Raw genomic sequence first — 24,131 nt, forward strand, 5'->3', positions numbered from 1 at the left:
TTCCGCTTCCGTTCTCAACCGTATTAGTTTTGACTCCGATTTATGTTTCTTTTACTCCGTTTTCATCTCTGCTTCAGTCTTAATATCCGAATTATTTACGGAAAGGTATGTAAAGCAAGAAATTCTATTTTTCAAATAATTTTCGTAGAAGGAATAGCATATTTCGTTCTGGTTAGCTTTCGGGGTCTCAGCGTCTGCCTTAGTCTCGCTAAAAACTCAGATTCAGTTAAGCATTGCATATAAAATCAAGTGTGAACTATAGATTCTAACATTTCTATGACGTAAAGAGTGTGAGGGTGTGGCAGAATATCAGGGCAGTTTTTATACATATCGCCGTTATCCATCTGTTAAATCAAATGAACTCGAAATTATGTATTTCTTAAAGTCCACAAATGACCTCGCACTTAAACAAGGGTTAACGTTCACATGCATTCATCATACGCCGTGACATACGCTTAGGTCACGCATACGCACTGACCAACGCGCTACGCTAAAATCATAAATATGGATTAAGTTGCTTATTTTCAAGTTGAATTAAGTATGTATAAAATTAAATTTTTTTCAATTAATCTTAATTAATTAAAAATATATTACAACATTTGTGTGCCGCTGTAAGGCCGTCAAACAAACAAAGAAAATTTAAGTGAATACTCCAAATCAACCGAAATGCGCATAAATTATATAATTCAGCTGCGCAGTGAGCGTTTACGCGCTGTAAGACAAATAAATTCATAAATTTAGCAAGTAAAATTATGTACACAAAACAGCGGTGAGCAGGAAAACGTAGCTTGAACCAAAAAACTGCTGGCGCCACCGGCAGCACATAGCTGAAGGAAGCCAAAGCCACAAAGTAAGCGGCGAGTGAACATGCAAGTTAGATTTACAGTTCGCTAGCTGCTAGAAGACGGTGCCTCTCCAAGCTGCAAGCTGTGCCTTAAGTTTGCGGCGCGGCTACGTAAGCTGCGCGTACGCTAATTACAATGCGCCGAATCAGCGACCATGAAAAGCTGCTTTAGTCTGCATAATCGCTACTGGCAACAGCTAGCATTCATTAACACAACTGGCAGCCGTTTTCCTTTTGCTGTGTGGCGCACTATTTCGAATTTAGACATGTAACACTTTCTGTGTGGAATTTTTTTAAATTTCTAAATTTTGTGGTAATCGTTAATGTCTGCTAATTTTATGCGCTGGAAAAAAGTATTAAAAATATGTCTGCCTGTCCAAGCATTAGCTTGAGTAAAAATGTTGATATCTTGATGAAACTTAAAGAAATTCAGATAGCCTTCATTTCTGCTTTCCAGCTTGGATCCTCGCAAGTTGCAAGTACATGAAAAGTACAGTTACATAACATATACACACATTTCAGAAATTTTCTCAGAGAGCTGCACTTATGCATTCGACCAAACAAATATTAGCGCTTAGAATTTCGTTTAATTTTTACCGCCAAAAAATGTCTTCAAAAGTTTATAAATCCGTTGAGAAGTGCAAACGCAAATTTGAGGACAGTGAAGAACAGTTTAATACTTAAATCGAACACTGTTTGTGAAAAGTCGGAGTTGTCATGGTAAAAGCTTTTTTAGCGCGCATAAATGTCTGGCTTTTAAGTAAATTATTTTCTATAAACCTTAGGAGAATTACAATTTGTTTTGGGTAACGAACGAAAAACTCGTTTAAATGCACACTTAACTGCTATTTTTACTACTTTTTTCTTTGCCATGTTTTGAAGGTCCATAAAAGCATACAATTTTGTGAGTAAGAGTATTTTTGTAATATTTTTTTTTAACCCTGAACTCATATATTTGAGTTTACCACGAAGTTTGTAACATTCAGAAGAAATACCCTATAAAATATATAGATTTATGCGTTATAATCGAGATACCGATTTGAATTTTTGCACACGTTCTTTTCTCCCCAAGAAGCTGTTATTTGCCGGAATCGGAATCTATAGCTTTTAGTTACCATATAAACTGAACCATCGGCAGCAAGTGCTTGCATGGAAAACTTTTTTCATTTCACAAGCTATCTGCATGAAATTTGGCGTGTTATTGTCCAAGGCAACGGTGTAACCGCCGAAGCAACTGTTCAGATCAATTTTGTTGGTTAGGTAAACTCATTCGTTTTTTTTGTATAGAAGCTAATATTTTGGTTATGATCCAATATTTTGATATGATAGTAGATAGAGGCCTACTGAGCCCAAACTAAAAGAAAAAAATCCTCTTTTTTTTTGCAAAAAACCCAAAATATTTCGTTTTGTGTGTGTGTGTTAGCGTATTTTTACCATTACCGTCACTCTGCCGTTAAGCATTCGAAGCGGAAATCGATATAACTCATACGCCATGCGCATGCAATAATCACCATAGATTATATAATGCGACGTAGCAGTCTTCGAGGAAACGCCTTTGCAGCTGCGCAACTTTTTTATATACGCAATTCGTGCATATTTGCATAACCAACTGTACATATAGTACATACCTACATATAGATTAACTGGTAAAGAAAAACCGAAGACCATTCAAATCGATTCAAATCAAATGTGATATGCATTATGTTGTTGCACCTAGTAATAAATACCGCTATAAATGCCAGCACGCATGCGCGCATAATTGATCGCCAACTTCACCATTGGCATTTTAGACGAGCAAACGGTCAATGAGTGTAGACATTTTGGCAGGCTGCGGGCAGTAGCCATAAAATCATAGCATACATATATATATGATGGTGTGTTTATATGTATATATAGCTTGGAATAGGCTTGCACGCAGCTGAGAGTGCCTACAACTAAAGCTATGTATATACTTATATATGTACATATGTGTATAAATAACTAAAAATAATTATCAATGGCATAACGATAAAAAAGTAAAAAAAAAATAAAAAAAATAGAAAATAAGAAAGATTGCAAAAAAGATGGCACAGCAAAACAACAGTTAACAAATTGTCAGATAAATGATAAAGATCCGCTGAGTTGCGCAGGAAAGTGCGGCGTGTGGCGGTGTGCCAAGTTGCAACTACAGCATTTCTCATTTTTTGATCGTATTTATTTTTTGCATACCTGATTCACTGCGAAAAGTCAAGACAAAACAATAAATAATAAATTATGATAGAAAAAGTAGAGCGTAGTAAATAAATCAAGCATATGGCAACGCTGTTGTGTCTTTAAATTTACTTAGTCTACTTTTAGGCTGCTTAAAACTATTACAGCGCTTAATTAGTCGCCTTGTGTTGGCTGTGGGCTTAACTTTAAGCTGAAGGTATGTTATCTAGCGAAAATTTGTAGGATCCTCAGATGGATGCATTGAGACATGCTTTAACAGCAAATCTATATAATTATGCCTTGATCACTTATTGGAAAGATTTCCTACAGTTTATGCTGTGCTTTTTTATTGCAGGTGATGACCTTTCATATTTAAAATATTTTAAGTTACTTCCGAACAACTTTACGATTATTAAGAAGCTTCACTCAGAAGTTCAGTAGTATAGCTCTGACATAAGTATACACAGAATATCATTAATTTATTTTCGATGTATTAAAAATGTTAAAGCTTCTTTTAATTAGACCTGTTTTCTTCTCTTTTCAGAAATAAAAAGTGATCAGTGAAATGTGGTGTTTAGTGATAAGTAAAAAAGAGTGTTAAGAGCAAAGTGTTTAAAAAATAAGTGAAAAGTGAAGAAAAAAGTGTTTGGTGATAAAAAGTGTTGAGTGAAAAGTTCTAAAAAGTGCTACATGAAAAGAGTTTCAAAGAAAATATTAGTTCAAATTGAGAAAATCCGCATTTGCGTCGGCAGTTCAACTCAGCAATGCTTGAAGTCGTTTTCAACCGCTATGAAAAGTAAGTCACAACTGATTTTCTTTAAATTATTGATAAACTTTCATAGACAATTCTATGGCTATTCATTAGATAACCATTTGAGACAATTATTTCACTTATGCATCAAGCTTGTGTTTTACAAACCTAGTCTACAATTGTCGGTAGAAAAGTTTTCTTAAACTTCCCTGGTAAAAAGGGCTTAGCAAGCCGCCATTAAAATAACAAAAACCGATTGAGAAGCTCCGGCTTACGGTACCGAATAAATAAAAAAATCAGTGTTAAATATAATCCACCTAAATGTATGCTACAATTTTTAACAGTGTCTGAGTTTGAGGAAAAAGTGAACAAGTGGAACACCTTACATTTTGGCGTTACTTTTACTTACCTTCAATTAAATTTAGTATTGAAACCAGTAACGAGGTTTGATTGCAACTTCATTGTTATGAAAAAATAATAACTGTTTGTCATTAATATGTATATAAGTAATTTTATTGAGCACAGTATGAAAAATAGTTTTTATACAACTTAAATGCTAAATATTGCACAAATTTAATACAATTTGTTATAAAAATTATTATTTTAAGTCTTTATGAAGTGCGTGTAGATAGTAAAAATTCAAAAAAAAATTAAACAACATAAAATTTAAATAATATAAAAATAAAAGAAAATATAAGAAAAATAAAAAAATAAAAAAAATGTTAAAGAAAAAATTATTTTTTATAATTTTTTAAATTTCTAAAAATTTTTTTTTTTAATTTTTTCAAATTAAAGTTTTTTTTGGAAACTTGAAAAAATCAAAAAAAAAATGGAAATTTGAAAAATTAAAAAAAAAAACTATTTTTTGGAATTAATTTAAATGGAATTTGGAATGTCTTTTAATTAAAAACTTAAAATTTTAATTTTTTCAAATTAATGTTTTTTTTAGAAACTTGAAAAAATAAAAAAAAAAAATTTGGAAATTTGAAAAATTAAAAAAAACTATTTTTTAAAAGAAATTAAAAAAAAATTTTTTAATTCCAAAAAATAGTTTTTTTTTAAATTTTTCAAATTCTTTTAATTAAAAACTTTAAATTTTTTTTAATTCCAAAAAATAGTTTTTTTTTAATTTTTCAAATTTCCAATTTTTTTTTTGATTTTTTCAAGTTTCCAAAAAAAACATTAATTTGATAAATAAAAAAAAAAAATTTGGAAATTTAAAATTTAAAAAAATTTTAAGTTTTTAATTAAAAGAATTTGAAAAAAATTGGAAATTTGAAAAATTAAAAAAACACAATTTTTTGGAATTAAAAAAAATTTTAAGTTTTTTTTTGATTTTTTTTTAAGATTTGAAAAATTAAATAAAAACTATTTTTTGGAATTAAAAAAATTTTAAGTTTTTTATTAAAAGAAATTTTTTTTAATTTTTCAAATTTTCAAATTTTTTTTTTATTTTTTCAAGTTTCCAAAAAATTATTAATTTAAAAAAATTAAAATTTTAAATTTTTAATTAAAAGAAATTTTTTTTAATTCCAAAAAATAGTTTTTTTTTAATTTTTCAAATTTCAAAAAAAATTTATTTGAAAAAATTAAAAAAAAAAAAATTTTGAAAATTTAAAAAATTATAAAATGTATTTTTTGGAAATTTGAAAAATTATTTTTTTCTTTTACTTAAAAAATTAAAAAAAATATTGAATTTTTTTTTAAATTTTGGCAAAATTTGATCTGTAAAAATTAGAAAATTTATGAGAAAAAATTTGAAATGATATTAATTCTTGTGCATAAATGAAATTAAATGATTTACAAAAGCAAATACAAATAACTTAAAATTTACACTTATGATTTTAATGAAGACATGATTTGAATTTTTTGAAGTTGATCATTTTCACAAAAACTTAAACTATTAAAAAAGCAAAGATATATATGGAGATAGATATAGAGAATATTAAGATACTCGTAGAAACTTGGTTTTTTTTTCGAATTTTGTATAAACAAGCTCTTACTTGAAAATTTAATTTTAAGCGTTTAAAAATTTTGTCTGCCGGCGTACAGGTAATTTCTTTATAACATAAATGTATTTACAGTGTATGCCAATATTCACAAATTTGTAAGTAAAGAAATATAGCATTTTGAAGCTAGAAAAATTCCGTAATTGTTAGATGCGCTTGAGAAATAAAACGAAAAAGTTTAACAAACACTTTATCATTGCAGGTGTTTCACTTGTTCACTTGCGTTTGCTAAGCATAGCTCAAGGCGCAAGCGTCAGTTTATCATTGCAGGTGTTTCACTTGTTCACTTGTGTTTGCTAAGCATAGTTCAAGGCGCAAGCGTCTTAGAAAGCGCCACTTAACTCTTCACCAACGCCGTTGTCTTAAACTCCACCGCCGTACTCATTTGAGCGCCCAAATTTTCGCGCACGTATTTGCGTATTTTCTGCAAATGCTCATCCTGCACATCTGTTGTGGCAGCGGTGGTCGTTTTCAGCGCAGGCGCGCCACGCTTACGATTGACGCGCCGCAACGCCTTGGCGCCATGCGCATGATAGTTGAATGGCTGCGGTTTGATAGCGGCCGAACGCTGTTGCTCATGCTCATGTTCATGCTCTGAGGCCGCATGCGTCAGTGGTGCGTCATAGTCGAATTGTTGCGGCTGTTCCAATTGCTCATGCTGCTGCTGTTGTTGGTGTTCATGCAACAGTTGTTCTTGCAATTGCTGCTGGTGGTGGTAAGCGGCTGAGTGACGTTCGTATGGACGCAATGACGGCAACGCGTAACTGCCGGTGTAGTCGGCGGCGCCTTTCTCACTGTTTTGCGTGTAAATCACTTTGGTGTGCGTTTGACGTGGATTATTCTCAACATGCGCTGCGGCAGCTAGCTCATGTGGCGCTTCTTCGTGTTGGTGGTGTTGCTGTTGCAATTCTTGTGCTTGCTCTTCCTCCTGCACATAGATGGGCTGGTGTTGTAGCGCAGCAGCGTGCGCGGCATGTGTCGTCGCATAACCGCTTTGCGGCGCGATTGCCATGAAGTACACATTCTGGTAGTGATGACTGCCATGCGCGCCAAATTGCGTATTCGGCGTGTAATAAAATTGTTGAATGGCTGACGGCGGCGCGGTTTGCACGTAATATTGTGGGCCATGTTGCAGCTGTTGTTGTGGCTCTGGCGCTTCTTCGTGCTGCTGCGGCGCGTACTCCACTTGCTGTTGCTGTTGTTGCTCATGGTGTTGTTGTTGTTGTTGCAGCGTTGCCTGCGGCGCGTGCAGTTTACCCTTGTAGCCTTGATAGATTTCGTCAATTTCCGGGTAGGCGACCGCTTGTGGCGTGGGCGCTATCTGATGCGCGTACGTCACTTCCGGGGAATAACCGTGTTCCTCATTGACAGCTGGTGCGTGCTGTGCGGCATGCTGTTCATGCGCCGGTGGTTGCAGCTCGAGTGTGGGTTCGGCGTAGGCCTGCGCTTGTGCGCCGCCATGTTGTAGTTGCGCTTGCTGTTCATAGAAGTGCGCCTGTTGCTCGTGCTGTTGCTGCTGTTGTTGTTGCTGTAGTATGTGTTCTTGTTGCAATAAATGTTCTTGCTGCTGTTGCTGTGCCGAATGTTGCTGCGCATGTTGCTGCTGCTGCTTATGCAGCTCATTCTCTTCTAATATGCGCAGATATTGCGCGGCGCGTATCTCCAAATATTGCTGCAGCAGCGTTTGCAAGTGTGAGGCATACTTCGTTGGTCCGGGTATACGCAAAACAATTACCGGCTCCTCATAGCCGCCATGCGCACCATGGGCGCCATGCTTTGGCACGTCAAGCACCTCTGTTGGCTGCTGTGCGCCATGTTTCTGCTCCTGCACATAGCTTTGCGGTTGTAACTCGTAGGAGTAGGAGGGTTCGATGCTGACATCTGTCTTGGGTGGATAGTAGCCAGGCGCGTCAGCTGGTATATTCTCCTGAGAGTAGGGATAGAACATGAATTTGGGGCGTTCGTACTGGTAGCCATTGTGTGCGGGGTATGCGCCATAGCTGTAAGTGTGTAAAAATTTTAATAACATTAATGTATAATTTTGTATAATTTGTAACGCGTTCACTTACCCCAACTCGCCGTCAATGGTGCGCTTGCTGTTCTGTTTCCCCGATTCAGTGCTGTTATCGTGTTCCACTTTAATTTTGATCTTTTCACCATGCAATTGGAACTGCTTGTCCAGTTCCTTAATGAATTCGAGGTCGTCTGCTGGCAGATCCTTGAAAGCGGCCGTCACATCGGTCACCTTCTTGCGTTTGTTTTTCGAGTTCTGCATTGCCGAGGCGGTGACATAGCTTGTCGGTGTTTTCGTGGGGCGCTTCTTCAGCGAGTGCACCTTCTTCGGATAGCTTGCCTTATCATTGATTTTTGTGGCGTTGTTGATCGTGCTGTCACTGCTGAGATTATCCGTCAAAACTGCCTTGCTTTCATCGTTCGTCGCTATAGTGGTTGTTAGTGTTGTGTTTACAGCCTTCGATTTGCCATTCTTAGCGCCATCTATTGGCGAGCTTGCAAACAGCAATGCTACGAATAGCGTTATCTGAAATGGAAGTAGGGAAATTTGTTATAACACATACATAGATAACAAAAATTTTATGAAACTTGATAGGCGAGTCTAAGTTTCAATCATGAAATTTGTTGACTCGAGGAATAAAATTTCTGCGCATTAACGTTAAACCATCTTATCCATCTATACTCTAAGCAAAAGTGATTCTAGCCTCTAATCTCAAGTCTATGTTAATTTTTGTTCTGAGAGTCTAAGAGTTTTTTAACCTTAGTTATCTCTCGCCTTCACTGGAATTTGCGCGCTTGTTCCGGCTTCAATGTTTGCCACGGAATTATGTGATTTCTGGACTCTAGTGTCTAAGTTTTGAGTCTTCGCTGACTTGTTTATTTTACCATGCTTTCTTCTGATTTTGTTATTATGAATATATAATTCCAAACTCTCTCTGGTTTTTGATTCTCATGCTCTACGCACTGCAGTTACGCGCTGTTCGTTTGTTGTATAATCTTTTATCTCTTAACTCGAATATAAAGTCTCCGTCCACTCTTTAAGCTGACCTAAATGGATTTGCTTGCTTTTCCTGTCTAACCTGCGACCCAACTCGTCTTCGTCAGACCCTTTCTCTTATCAGACAGGTTTTTATTTCTGCGCTATATTTTCTAGTCCGCGCCTATTTGAATGTCCAGCGTCTGGTGTACTTTTATTGAGGCTTTCCTATCTACACTTCATATTTTTTTGGTTACTAGCCGCTCGACTCTGGTCTATGACCCGGTATACCATATATATGTACATATGAACATTTAAGAATTTTCAAATCATGGGCTCAAAAGGAAAGTGAGGAAAGAATCAAATAAAGATTTCATGGGAATAATAATAGCTGAAGCTCGGTAGCCATCCAGACTCACAATCGTCATATTCATATGTATATAGCTTATTGCCGCTTGGAGTGCTGCAATCGCTTTAAAGAAAAGTTAAAATTGACACTTTTAAACTCGTACGAAATTCTGTAAATACCTTTAAGGGACATATCAATTGCGAGTCATAAGAGTTCTTGAACTTTGTTATCGAGCTTATCCATAGCCTAAGTTTTGCAAGTAAGCTTTAAAGCTTTTTCTGTTAGCTTTTTAAGCTTTAATGCACGTGATATCAGAATTTCAATGTTTATTTCTGAATATGGACGGAAAAAACTTTCAAAAATTTAAAAAAAAAAAAAATTATGGAAAATATTTTCACAAATTTTGCTATGGCAAAATTTTTTTGAAAAAGTAAATATTAAACCTTAAGTATTTTTTATATAAAATATTTATATTTTTTATAAGCTATAAAAAAGTTTCAAAATATTTTTGAAAAAAAAATCATGAAACAAATTTTTAAAAATTTTACTATGCCAAAAATGTTTTGAAAGAAATAATAAAAAAATTTCATAAAAATCATTAAAAAATTTAAAAAAAAAAATTCGAAAAAAAATCATAAAAAAGTTTCAAAATTTTTACTATGGAAAACTATTTTTCGAAAAAAATCTATAAACATACATTTTAAAATTCATTAAAAAATTTCAAAAAATTTTCGAAAAAAAATCATAAAAAAAGTTTCAAAATTTTTACTATGGAAAACTATTTTTCGAAAAAAATCTATAAACATACATTTTAAAAAATTTTGCTATGGCAAAATTGTTTCCAAAGAAATTCATAAAATAATAAAAAAATGCATAACAAAAAATTTTGGAAAAAAAATCATTGAAAAAAATTCCAAAAATTTTTCGAAAAAAAATAAAACAAAAATTACAAAAATTTTCAAAGAAATTCATAAAATAATAAAAAAAATAAAACAATTTTAGAAAAAAAGAACAAATACTTGCTTTTCCTTTTGAAAATTTTTTTTTCATGAAACAAGTTTTCAAATTTTTTACTATTTTTCGAAAAAGATAATAATAAAACAAATTTTTAAAATTTTTACTGTGGCAAACTATTTTTCGAAAAAAATTCATTTTCAAAAATTTTGCTATGGAAAAATTTTTCGGAAGAAATTCGTAAAAGTATTTAAAAAGTTTTGGAAAAAAATTTTATTAAAAAAAATTTCAAAATTTTTTAGAAAAAAAACATCAAACGGAACAATTTTTTCCATTACCATGTGATCTACTAACCTCAAATTTGGCAAGAAATTACATTTTTGCACTACTTGGAATTTTTTCGTTCACAATGGACAATCTCTTTTACATAAGCGGCCGCAGTCCACAGGTTAAAAAGCAAAAGAAATAAAAACGGATAATAATAATGCAATAAGAAACATATTATCGGCAATCATTGTCATAACGAGTGGCGGTAGTTTAAAAGACCATAACACACTCACACACACACATACGTGCAAAACATACAAACGTCACACTATGAGATTTGAATGGCAAACAGGAAAAGCGCCATAAAAGCCAAAGATCACTTGTTGAACACGCCGCCAAACCAACAACAAAAAACCAACAAAATGTTGCTGTTGCTGCCGCCAGCTGTCTAGCTGGCAAACTACCTGCCACCCCAAAGAAGCCACAACCAATAATGTTGTAACAATTTTGGCTAACTGGCTAAGAGCAAACATTTCTGCATATATCCGCATACAAAGACATACAGTTTACACACATCTAAATAGATAATAGTCGGCATGTACCACATGTGCGGCTTTGTTTGTTTTGCCAGCCAATTGACTTCCTGCTCTGCACTGAAGATGCGAACGCCACGTTGCGCATATGTTTACTTAAGCTGGCATAGTGTTGCAAGTGAAATTTTAAAGCAATTAAAATACATTTTTTTATGATGACACACTTTGCTATATTTTTCAAATATTTAAAATAAAAATCATCGCAGCAAATCTCCAATCCACTATGTGCATAGCCTTAGCTTTTTTTTAGAGATTGTAACTCTAACTGTTAATTAACAGTTTTACAGCTTTAAGAAGACTTAGGAGCAATAATTGTAACAAAGCACAGTTCTAATATCTGTTGTAATGCAGCTCGTTGCACTAAAAACCTTTTTAACCCCGAAAGCTCGGTATCAAGTATTTTCATATGGGTTTTCAATTTTACTGTTACATATTTATATCTATGTTGTATATATTATTGTGCGCAAAACCGTTGAAATTGCGTTATTTACACATCCTGAAATTTCGGGATCTAAGTTTCGGGATCCCGTAATTTCGGGATTCGTGTAAAATTTTCTTTTGTTGTCTACATTATGCGATTAATTAAAGTTAAATGCTCTCAAATTACTATAAACTATTTCAGACTCTATGTTTCGGGATTGAGTCCATGTGTAAAAGGATTTTCAATTTGATTGCCATACGTACATATACGTATTTTAATGTATTAGTATGTATTATTATGCACAAAATCTATAAAATTACGTTATTTGAAACTCTTTATGCATACCGAAACTTAAGGATAGGAGTTTCTGCATTCGGTAATTTCGGGATTCACGTAAAATTATTATCTGTGTTATCTTCTACATTATGTGATTTGGTAAGATTTATTAAAATTACAGTATAGTTTAATATTCCTTATACATGACGAAACTTCGGTGACAAAATTTCAGAAACCCGTAATTTCGGGATTGCTGTAAAACTTTCTATTGTACATCACTACATTATGTATTTTATTACGATTAATTGCTCCGAAATTCACTTTTCGAAGCTGACGTCTTGATTGTTCGTAGTATCATAAAAATGTCGCTTCTTTTAAAATTTAAATTAAAAATATTTAGATCCCGAAATGGCAGCATTGAGTTTTCGGGATCCCGATATTTTCGGGATTTGCATACAAATAATTTTTTTTTTGTTATTTTAATGTTTACTAATATTATATAGTTATCACACTTTTTCTCAGCTTTTTTTATTAACCTTAAACTAATTTTTTTTTAATTTTCTTCCATTTCTGGCTGCAAAATTTTAAATTTCATATAATTATTAAAAAATTAACTTCCAAAAAATCTCTTACGGCCCCTGCACTTACTACCACGCATTTGTGTATATTTATGTACATATGTATGTATGTACATCTCCACATTTTTGCTATGTTTAGTCAGTTGACATTAGTAACTGTCGGCTTAGAATTGCGGCCAAGGCCGAAGTCTGCATTGTTTTGCTTAGAACGAGATATTAAATTTTGGCGAAGATCAAATGAACCACTTGTCAATTGAAAGCATAGCCTTTAGTGTGTTTAGGAATATAAGTTTTAAGAAGTTGACAAGTATTTTAACAATTAGTCGTTTTTTTTGGAAATTTGCTTAAAACTTACTTTAATATTTTCGATTGAAAAAAATGTATTTAGTAAAGAATTTTTGAAAAAACAATTTTTTATTATAAAACTAAGTTTTAAAAATTTTAATAATATTTTTGAACAAATGTTTTTGATAAACAATTTTTTATTATAAAACTAAATTGTAAAAAATTTAATAATATTTTTAAATAAATATTTTTTGATAAAATTTTATAATTTTGTAATTTTTTTAATTTAATTATAAAATTGTATATTTTTTTTTTAATTTTTTTTATTTTTTTAATATTTTTTTTATTAATATATTTTTATATTTTTAATATTTTTTTTTTACATATTTTTTTTTCATGATTTTTGTTTCATATATTTTTTATGCTTTTTTTTAATACAATTTATATATATACATATATGCATAAATATTTTTAGTTCAAATTTTTGTATATAAAAATATAAATTTTTTTTTATTAATTAACCACAGGCACAGATGCCATCTATAACAGCGTTTACTGTTGTGCACTAACGGTGCATTTTCTACTATTTATCGTTAATTTTATTAAAATTTTTCTAAACCAGTTTGCCGACTGCTTGAACTGAAGGTAATAAATGTGAGAACTAAGTTACAACGAGATGAATGCTACCTTAGTTCTCACATTTATCAGCCACTCCCCTTCTTGCATCAATAAAAGCGCCACTATTATTGCAATTAATTGGTTCTTTTGCAAAAATGCCGCTTTTAAATACTTTTCTGCTTCTTTTCCCACAATTCCGCCTTGCAACTTTTACTTTTGTTGTCAAGAAATGTGACGCAAACGGACATTCTCTCAAACTAGATGCAATAATAAGCGAAGAAATATGTCAATCATAGAAACCGCAACAAATTGTTTAAACAATAAAAGCAATAAATGCATATTAGCATAAATAAATTGTTGCAATAAATGGCTTCCCACTCGTCAAATGCTTGCAGACTTGCGCGCATTTATTTAACGGCACATGTGTGAACGCCAAGCGCATTCTTTAAGATTGCAGATTGCCGTACACGTCGATAGGTCTGTCTGTATGTGTGCTAAAGTATTTTTCTATGCCACGCTTGCCGCAAGCGAAACGTACGCAGCGTCGGTGAGTAAGCAATTGTTGGAGCGTGTGAAAGATGAATATGAGATTTGCAATTGCAAGCGTGATTGCAAAAAAAAAAATGCCAACAAATTAAAAATAATAAGCTTAACGTTTTGTAGAAGTGTGGAAAAACAAGTCGCATAAACAACAACAAATGGAGCAATATATTAAGAAATATATATGCATGTATGTACATTTGTATTTCTTGATATTCATATGTAAACTAGCAGTAGTGTTGAAAGCGCCTGTAACAAATAGACGCTAATGCGCTGCAGAGACAATGCATCAGCAACAAAGCGACAAAAGTGGTGGATAACAACAACAGAAAAATATAAAAAAATTATATCAAAATATGCCAAACAAAGTCAACGAGCGCAACAACGCAATGTATTTTGTTTTTATTGTTGTTTTTGTTGATAATCCAACTAAATATTAATACACATATACATAAACAAATATGTATGTGTGCCAGCATTGTCATCATTGTCGCGCAGCAGCCGCCAGTTCATTTGTTTTTGCTGCTCTAGTTCAGCTAACAAAAGACTTAAGCAACGAACTTGAAAGATGTCACTGAAAGTAGTTTATATTGTGTACAAAGTAGTACAGCGACAGATCGTTATCATTATTATCATACAAAATATTAAATATGCAATTGGCATGACCTTGAAATATTTTTGGATATTTTTTTTTTAATTTTGGAAAAAATTTTAAAAATATAATAAAATTTTATTTCAGTAATATAATAGTAAAAAACAACAACAGAAACATTCAATATGCAATTGGAACGACCTTCAACAATTTTTGAATTAATTTTGAAAAAAAAAGATTTAAAAAAATTATTTTAAAAATTGCAAAAAAAATATACTAAAATTTTATTTAAGAAATGTAAAAGTAATATATATTTTTTTGTGATTTTTAAAACCTTTTTGATTAAATTAAATTTTTCCTTATCCAAATTTCATTACTAATTAAAAATTCCGAAATTTTCCGAAGAAACATCATAATCATCTCATTTAAATTTGCCACTAATTATAGTCTAGTAATAATAACGGCTTTACGTTTATTGTTGTGGCAATGTGTTGGTGCGTACTTGTTTGCGCAGCATTGCATCACACCACAATTTCGCATTTTTCCGTAAATTTCATGTTGAACAACTTGCACTTGTCTAATGAAAGACGCATCGCACACTTTCGCCAAATGTGTATTTGAAAAAAAAAATATAAAAATATAAAAATAAAAAAAATAAAATATGAAAACAGAGTGACGGAAAAAGAAGTAAACAAAAGACTTAAGCAACAAACTTGAAGCGATACGAGATTTTGCTGAAGTGTAAATGTTGTTGAAACGCATTGCGAGCTGCTTGTGGCAATAAATTAAATTTGCAAAAACAACGAAAACAAATGTTACTTGCGAAAATGTTGCAAAAGCAAGAAAAAAATTATGAGTGTTGCGATAAATATTTTGTTAATTTTTTTCAAACTATGAAATGTTGTTTACCGTTAAAAAATTTTCTAAAAAAATTTAAATTAAATAATCAATAAAATCCTTTGTTTACCTTAAAAAAAAATTCAAAAAAAGTTTAAATTAAATAATCGATGAAATCTGAATTTAAAAATGTCTAATAACAAACATTAATATTTAACAAAATTATGAAAATATATATAAAAAAATTTAAAAAGAAAATTTGAAAAAAAAAATAAAAACATTTACTTCGAAAATTTCGTAGACTAATTTTTATTAATTTATAATTTTTTTTTTATTAAATTGCGTTTACAAAATTTTTAAAAATTAAAAGTTTATTAGAAATTAAAAAAAAATTATTTAAAAGAAATTAAAAATAAAAAACTTCATAAAATCGAATTAATATTTAAAAAAATTTAAACATACCAATAAAAAATTAAAAAAGGAAAACTTGAAAAAAAATTGCATTTAAATTTACGATAAGAGTTTTTTTAATTTTGCAAAATATTTTTTTTTATGTAATAATTTGTAAAAATTTCAAAATATTGTTTAAACATATTTTTTTTTATATTTAAAAAAAATTTTTCAAAAAAGTTTGTTAGAAATTAAAAAAAAATTATTTACAAGAAATTAAAAATAAAAAACTTCATATAATCGAATTTAAATTTTTTCAAAAACCAGAATTAATATTTTAAAAAGTTTAAACATATAAATAAAAAATTAAAAAACTAAAACTTGAAAAAATAATTGCATTTAAATTTACGACAAGAGTTTTTTAAATTTTTCAAAAAATTTTTTTTTTTTCATATAATAATTTGTAAAAATTTCAAAATATTGTTTCAACATATTTTTTTATATTCTAAAAAAAAAATTTTTTTTTAAATGACATAGATTTGAATTGAATTAAAAAGAAAAAAATGATGTTAAATTATAAATTTCATAATGATAAAAAACTTTAAAATATTTAAATAAGGTAAAAAAATAAATAACGAATAAAATAAATAATAAAAATAAAAAATTTAAAATTAAAAAAAAATAATAATAAAAATAAAAAAAGATAAAGTTAAAAAAATAATGAAGCTGAAAAAACCAAAACTATTAAATAAAAAAATTAAAAATGTTAAAAAAATGAAGACTTATTTCTTATCATATTATAAGAATTAAAAAAGTTTTATGTTCTAAAAAAAATAAAAATGGCATAGAGTTGAATTAAAAAGAAAAAAAAATGTTAAATTATAAATATCATAATGAAAAAAGTTGAAAATATTTAAATATAAATGAGGTAAAAAAAAGAAATAAAAATTAAAAATTTTTAAGTAATAATAAAATTAAAAAAATCCAAAATATTAGATAAAAAATATAAAATTAAAAAAAAAAATCAGAAATAGTAAAAATAATTTTATAATAAAAAAATTGAAATAATATTTATAATTTTTAAAAAATATGTTTTTTTTAAATATTGTTAAAAACAAATTATCCAACACTTATTGAAAAAAAACAGTTAATTATTAGCACCTTATCGCTTCTTTAAAATCACTCATTGCGGTCGCTTAATAAAGTAATGAAAGTCAAACGCCCTCATTAGTAGCGCCCCATTAGCACTATGCGGCATGCAATCGCTGCGTGTTTGTATGTATTTATGCATAAATATACGTTTAAGGTAATTGTTGCCTTATGCCACTTTTCATCAACTGTTTGTTGTTACTTTGCGCGCTTTTGTTGCTGATCTCAGTGGTCTGTGCGTATTGTGCTTTGAACTTGTCTTGTGTTTGTATGGACTTTTTGGACAATGCGCTTCAGGAAAAACACTAGACAAACAACAACAACTTTTTTGTGCAGTTAATTTATGATGAACTATTATTATTTAAAATTTTATTGTAATATATGATTATTTTTATTTGTATTTTTTTTTAATATTTTTTTGAATATTTTTTTTTAAATATTTTTTTTTTTTAATTTTTTTTGAATATTATTTTTTCTTTTGGATTTTTTTTATATTATTGTTTTTTAACCTTTGCTGCTGTGCTACTTTTTACACTAAAATAGCAAACAATAGTTATTATAATTGCTTCGCCTTTGTTGTTGTTGTTTTTGTTATCATTGTTGTACTATTTATAGCATTTAAAATTTTATTGTCGCTTGCTTTGAGCAATCAGGCCAACAGCGATGAGCTCAATGTCAAGTGTAAACTGTGCTAATGTGTGCTCTCTGCGTGCGTGAGCGTGTGTGTACATGAGCACACCGACCCAGCCAAGAAAGCCGACTTGGTCAATTGTGCGTGTGGCGGCTGTTTATTTGTTTGCTTGGTTTTTCGTGTAATTAATGTATGTACCTGGTCGAGGGCAATGCAAGTGTGAAGTGCAAAGCGTTTTGTAATTTTTCGGATTAACTGAACTTGTGCCAAAAAGTCATAAAAAATAATGAAAAAAATAAATTTAAATGAAAAAGCGATTAAAGAGTTAATCGGATATTATTTGAAACGATTTTTATCCCAATAATTTTTATATATAAATTTTATTTTTTTTTTGTGTTTTATATAAATTACAAAAGCTTTGCTTTCATTGGTTTTCGTCGTTTTGCAACTTTTATAGTTTTATAAAAATGAAATACTTTATCAGTAGCAAGTCATGGCATGAAATTTATTAAATTTCTTGTTAAATTTATAAAAAAAAAAATTTTGGTAAATGCATTAATATGAGATTTATTTCTTCAAAATTTTTTCGAATAAGTTTCAAAATTAATTTTTAATAAAAAATATAAAAAATTCATAATAAAAAATAGTAAAAAAAAAATTATAATAAAAAAAATTAAAGCAATATTTATAATTTTTAAAAAATATTTTTTTTTTCAAAATATTGTTAAAAACAAATTATCCAACACTTATTAAAAAAATTAAATTTATTAAATTTCTGGTTAAATTTACAAAAAAAAAATTTGATAAATGCATTAATATGAGATTTATTTCTTATATCATACCAAAAAACTCAAAATTTTTTCAAATAAGTTTCAAAATTGATTTTTAATAAAAAAATATAAAAAATTCATAACATATATAAATATTAAAATTTATTAAATAATTACATTTTATCATTCGAAATTTTTTTTTATTGGTTTTTTTTAATTTTTATTTAAAAAAAAATTTTTGAGTTTGCAAAAACAACAAATTTTGATAAATTAAATATTTACTTTTTTATTATTACAAAATTTATTATTTGTTTTTTATTTTTTTTTTAAATAAATTTTTAAAATTTTAGATTTTGTAAAAGTAATAAATTTTGAGAGATTTTATTTTTTTTTATAAATTTCTCAAATTTTAGATTTTGTAAGGGTAATAAATTTCGATAAATTTAATTTGTTTTTATAAATTTCTAAAATTTTAGATTTTCTAAAGGTAATAAATTTCGAATGTTTTTCAAATTTTAACTTATCTTGAATTTATTAAAATTTTTAATTTTTTGATCAATCAATTTTTTAAATATTTATTTTTCATAATAAAAAAATTTATTTTGCAAACATTTGATATACAATTTGAAAATTTTTGATTTTATTTTATTTGAAAAATTTAATATTTGAACTTTTGAAATATTCCTATATTTTCTAAATATTTTTTTTTAATATTAAAAAAATCAGTTTTAATTTTTTAACCAATAATTAAAAAAAAAATTTCTTTTTTAATTAAATTAATTTTTTAATTAAAATTTTTTTTTTTTTAATTTCTAAATTTTTTTTATGATGGAAATTTTTTTTTTCTACATTTGAAGTAAACTTTGAACGTTTTTGATTATATTTGATTTAAAAAAATTTAATATTTTAACTTTTGAACTATTCCTACGTATATATATTTACTAAATGTTAAGTTTTTTTAATTAAAAAAAACAGACATTGGAATTATAAAATTTCTGTAAATATGTTTTCAGCATTTTTTTCTAATTCATTTCACAGTGGTTTAAATCTTTCAAAAAACTTTCGTTATTAAGAATTTTTTATTATTATTATTTTTTTTAATTGTAACCAAATTTTTTTCTTTATTTAAAAATTTTTTTATAAATTACGTTTTTATTTTTTTGTTTATTTTAATTTGCATTTTTACATTTGTTATGATTTTTTATAATTTTTTTTATTTAAAATATTTTTTTATAATTTTTTTATTAAAAAAAAAATTTTTGTATATTTACAACAGTTTTTTACTTACAAACAATTTGTTTATTTGATTTTTATTTGAAACGGTTTTTTTTATTTAAAATATTTATTTTTTATTTAAAATATTTTTTTTATATAAAATATTTTTTTATTTAAAATATTTTTTTTATTTTTGTTTTTGAGAAAAGCAACTCAAACTGCCGCTAGCGGCTAGTCACAGTTAGTTTTATAACAGTTACACCCGCTAGCAAAGCTTCAAGGCATAAGAGGGAGGCAGAGAGTGTGAGAAAGCAGCCAGCAGATTTCTTGCAGCTTGCGAAGCTCATGTGTGTTGGCCTGTGCGCATGCCGGAAGTGTACGTGCACACTGAGCGCAGCGCAATTAATTTCGTAGATGGTGCTTAGTCAAAGATTTTTTTCTCTTTAACTTTTGTTTTGGGCTTATTTAAGTATAATTGTATGTTTGTATTTGTTCATTTATTTCTTTTGCTCTAACTTTCTTCTTATTTATTACGACTGCTTTTCACCGCTGCTTGCAACATGCTATTAGTCCGCAATGTTTGCTATGAAGCACACACACCCGTACATACACACATGGGTGTTTATAATATTTGTATGTTCGTTTGTGTCGCCTACATACAAGGAGCACTGAACTGGCTGCTGGAGTTCAGCGTTGACTTAAATTTATTTTTAGTTTTGCTTTTTTTGACTCCACTACGGCCTGCTTGTTGTTGCTGTTGCTTGCTTTTGCACAATTTTTCACGCTGACTTTTACTTTTATTGATGCACAGCCGGTAGAGCAACATTTTCGTCGCATAACGGAGGCGTGCGCTCAGACATACACACATCACATACAAACTAACTTTCATACATACATACATTTCATATGTGTTGTTGTTGGTGCTGCCTGCACACCCACAGCGCATCCATTATGATGTATTGCTTGCAACATTTGTGGGCAATTAAGGCTGGCACTGTTACAGCGCTGCGCTCTGCCCCTCAAGTCTTCGCCCGCCTGCCAATTTTTGGCGCATGCGCCAATTAACGGCATCTGCTGGTTGTTTGAATGCAAATTTTACACTTTTAAACTTATAACTCTTGCGTTCAATGTATTTCAACTCAAATTTTAATTTTCCTAATTTATCTTTTTTAATTCTCTTCTTAATTTGCATATCTTAATGGCGCAGCCGCATGCGGCTAACTGAGTACAGGCGGAACATAAAGACAATTGAAGCATTGAGCGTGTTTTATGTGACTCACGTGCTGACGCAATGAGTGAGGTGTATAGTTTTTCAAAAATTGGAGCAAAAAAAAAAAAGTATAAAAAATTTGCACATCTTGCAAAATTTAAAATTATTAATTTTTTTTTGTTCAAAAATTTGTGCAAAAAAATTCCAAAATAAAAAAATTACAAATAATAAAAAAAAGTTTTGCAGACTTTTAGAAATTAAATTAAATTTAATTTTCGAAAAGCAAAAAAATTAATATGTATGTATATACAATTTATTTGTATGTACATATGTATGTATATACATATATACAAAGTATGTATATAAATATTTTTTACTTTTTTTTATGTCTTAAGGAGTGTTTAAAATGCGAATGTACATATAAAATTAAAAAAAAATTAAAGAAATTTAAAAAAATTATATTAAAAAAGTGTATATATAAATTAATAAATATTATTAAAAATAATCATAATAATATAAAACTATTTTTAAAATTTTAAAATTTTTTCCAAAAAAAAATATTTTTTACTACTTTTTTGGCAGTTATTTTATGTTTTCAAATAAATTTGTAACACACAAACTAAAAAAAAATGAAATAAAAATTTTAAATTACAAAAAAAATATTTACATATTTTTGAATAAAAATTTGAATAAAAATAAATTTATTTTTGAATTTTTGAAATTTCTGCTTTTTATATATTTGTAAAAAATAAGGTAGCTGCCAAAAAACTAGTGAAAAATATTTTTTTCATGTCATTACATTTGAAATATTTTAAAAACTATTATTCAAATTTTTACATTTTTTTCGAAAAAAATATATTTTTACTACTTTTTTTGCAGTTATTTTATTTTTTCAAATAAATTTGTAACACAAAAATTAAAAAAAAAAAAATAAATAAAAACTTTAAATAAAAAAAATATTTATTTTTGAATAAAAATAAATTTATTTTTGAATTTTTGAAATTTCTGCTAAAATTTTTAAATTTTTTCCAAAAAAATATTTTTTACTACTTTTTTGGCAGTTATTTTATTTTTTCAAATAAATTTGTAACACAGAAATTAAAAAAAAAAATTAAATTATAATTCCAAATTAAAAAAATACTTATTTTTAAATAAAAATAAATTTATTTTTTGAATTAGAATTTAGTTTTGAATTAAAAAAATATTATTTTTGAATTTTTGAAATTTCTGCTTTTTATTGTTAGTTACATGAACCAAATGTTTTATATACAAATTCTCTAAACTATTTTCGTTTTTAATTTTCCTTCTAACTAATTTTGTTTTTTCTCCTTGGATTTTTTTAAATGCTAATATTCTCTACGATAAAGTTAGCGAATTTTTCAAACTAATTAAAAAATAAATAAATAAAATATATTTTTAATTATTTCTATAAATTTTCTTACTAAAAATAGTTGAAAATTCAGTCTACAAATGTTCTCAAAAAAATTTTGAAAATTTTCAAAAATAAGTGTAAATAAGTAAAAATAAGTTTTCTCACCAAAAATTTTAAGAATTCATTCTAAAAATGTTTTCAAAAATATTAAAAATTATATCCATAAGTTTTCTTACACAAAAATAGTTGAAACTTCTTTCTAAAAATGTTTTCAAAATAATTTTGAAAAATTTTCAGTTTTATCTATAAATTTTCTTACCAAAAATATTTGAATATTCATGCTACAAATGTTTTCAAACTAATTTTGAAAAATTTTCAGTTTTATCTATAAGTTTTCTTACCAATAATAGTTGAAAATTCATTCAAAAAATGTTTTCAAAATAATTTTGAAAAATTTTCAGTTTTATCTATAAATTTTCTTACCAAAATAAGTTGAAAATTCATTCAAAAAATGTTTTCAAAATAATTTTGAAAATTTTTCAGTTTTATTCATAAGTTTTTTTTACACAAAAATAGGTAAAAATTCATTCTAAAATTTTTTCAAAAAAGTTTTGAAAAATTTCAAAATTATATCTACAAATTTTCTTAACAAAAATATTTGAAAATTCATTCTACAAATGTTTTCAAAATAATTAAAAATTATATTTAAATATGTATGTAAGTAAGTATTTAAATTATATCCAAAAATAATTAAAAACTCATTCTAAAAATGTTTTAAAAATAATTTTTAAAGATTTACAGATATATAAGTTTTCTTACCACAAGTAGTTGAAAATTCATTTTTGCAAATTTTTTGCACAATTTTTTGACGCTGGAAAATCCTTGTTGCGGAAACTTTTGTCACAAAAAAATAATTTTTGTTGCTTTTGCGTACAACAAAAATTTCAAGTAAATTTTTCACAAAAATTTTGTTCGTCAATCATGAATTTCACAATTTTTTTTTTTACAAAAGCAACTTTTTGCTTTAACAGTTAGTCAGTTGAACCCAACACACATTCGTGTTGTTGTGGCTTAACGTTTACTTTCTTGTTTTGACTTCTATTATTTTTTATTATTTTCTTCAACACTGAACTCCAACTGCCTCAATAAGTCACATTCACTCGCCAACTATTGCCTTTTGCCGTTGGTGTCTGCGTGCCACCAAACGTTGCATTTACGCGTCACTCACTGTGGCTGGCGCTGGTCGGGCAATTCGTTTTTATACCACAAGTGAGATGGCTAATCAGATAACCAGCTGATCGTGGCAGACTACAACGGCGAAGCCAACTCACTTGTGCAGCTGAGCGTTGAGCAAAGTGGTGAATTTCGTGGCGAAGTGTTAACGTGGGTCGGCTGTGTTTCTATAAGTGTGTGTGTGTGTGTGTGTGACTGCATGCAAATATTTAGTTTGACCGGCAGCCGGTAATTAAAATCTGCATATTCACCATAGCAGCTAAACAGCATGTGTGGTGAATTTATGCACTCAAGTGAGGGGGAAGCAGATGCGCAACTCTGATTTCGAAGTGTTGCGGCGTGGTAGCGATTGAAATGTTGTAATCACTTGTTGTTGCGGTCACAAGACCGGCGTATGTGTGTTTGTGGAAATTGTAACAATAACGGTCGGTTCAAGTTCAAAACGATAAAAAAAACGATACAAAAGGTTTTGTCGATTCACCAGATTAGATCTGCCTTGACAGCGTACCTTTCGTTTTTTTCGACTTTCAATAATGTGGAAATGTATGCATTAGATAGTGGCGTTAGACGTTTTTATTTTTATAAATAGATACAACAAATTTTACAACAACTGACAGCTAGAGCTAAATCTTTACTACAACTAGCCAGCTAATATCGGCAGCAATCCATCAAAATTTCATAACTGCCCGACGCTGAGAGGTATGGAAAGTGAATGATCCGTTGTTCTTCCAACCAACAGCGACATCTAAAAAAATACAGCAGATGCCGAAGTATACAAATATTCGGTCGTCATAAGAAAAAGCTCGGTTTTACGCTTGTTTTGGCTGAACACATGTGTTGCCGAGCTTCACGCTTCAAGCACTTACCCACCAAGAACAAGCCGGAATACCAAAGCACTACAATTTTAGAGTTTCAAGGGTTTTAAATTCAAGCTCCAAGCCTTCATAGAAGCGAGAAAAAACTGTCCGGCTTGTAGTCAGCTGTTCATATATGTATCTATCGGAGGCTCAAATACAAGATATATAAGCTTGCAGATTGAGGTCGAAACAGCTGAGTCCTTTAACTTTC

General features: G+C 28.8%; 1 protein-coding gene across 1 annotated transcript; it reads right to left on the reverse strand.

Annotated features, from left to right (window-relative positions):
- Positions 1-5,811: 5,811 nt before the first annotated feature.
- On the reverse strand, positions 5,812-23,067 carry LOC105232111 (transcription factor SPT20 homolog). Its single transcript, XM_011213717.4, has 3 exons — positions 22,650-23,067; positions 7,864-8,333; positions 5,812-7,794 (listed from the first exon to the last, which is right to left on the reverse strand). Exons 1-3 carry the CDS (start codon positions 22,668-22,670, stop codon positions 6,132-6,134), a joined length of 2,154 nt encoding a protein of 717 aa, XP_011212019.2. The 5' UTR covers positions 22,671-23,067; the 3' UTR covers positions 5,812-6,131.
- Between the last annotated feature and the right edge of the window lie 1,064 nt (positions 23,068-24,131).

The sequence above is a fragment of the Bactrocera dorsalis genome, chromosome 4 (genome assembly GCF_023373825.1).
Source record: "Bactrocera dorsalis isolate Fly_Bdor chromosome 4, ASM2337382v1, whole genome shotgun sequence".
NCBI lineage: Eukaryota > Metazoa > Arthropoda > Insecta > Diptera > Tephritidae > Bactrocera > Bactrocera dorsalis.

What these genes read in the sequence shown, in the direction of transcription:
- LOC105232111 (XM_011213717.4), bottom strand. Translation starts at nt 22,670, where the DNA reads ATGAATTTTCAACTACTTGTG. An exon ending in TGAATTTTCAACTACTTGTG is followed by an intron (nt 8,334 to 22,649) that starts GTAAGAAAACTT and finishes CTTCCATTTCAG; the next exon opens with ATAACGCTATTCGTAGCATT. An exon ending in ACCATTGACGGCGAGTTGGG is followed by an intron (nt 7,795 to 7,863) that starts GTAAGTGAACGC and finishes ACACACTTACAG; the next exon opens with CTATGGCGCATACCCCGCAC.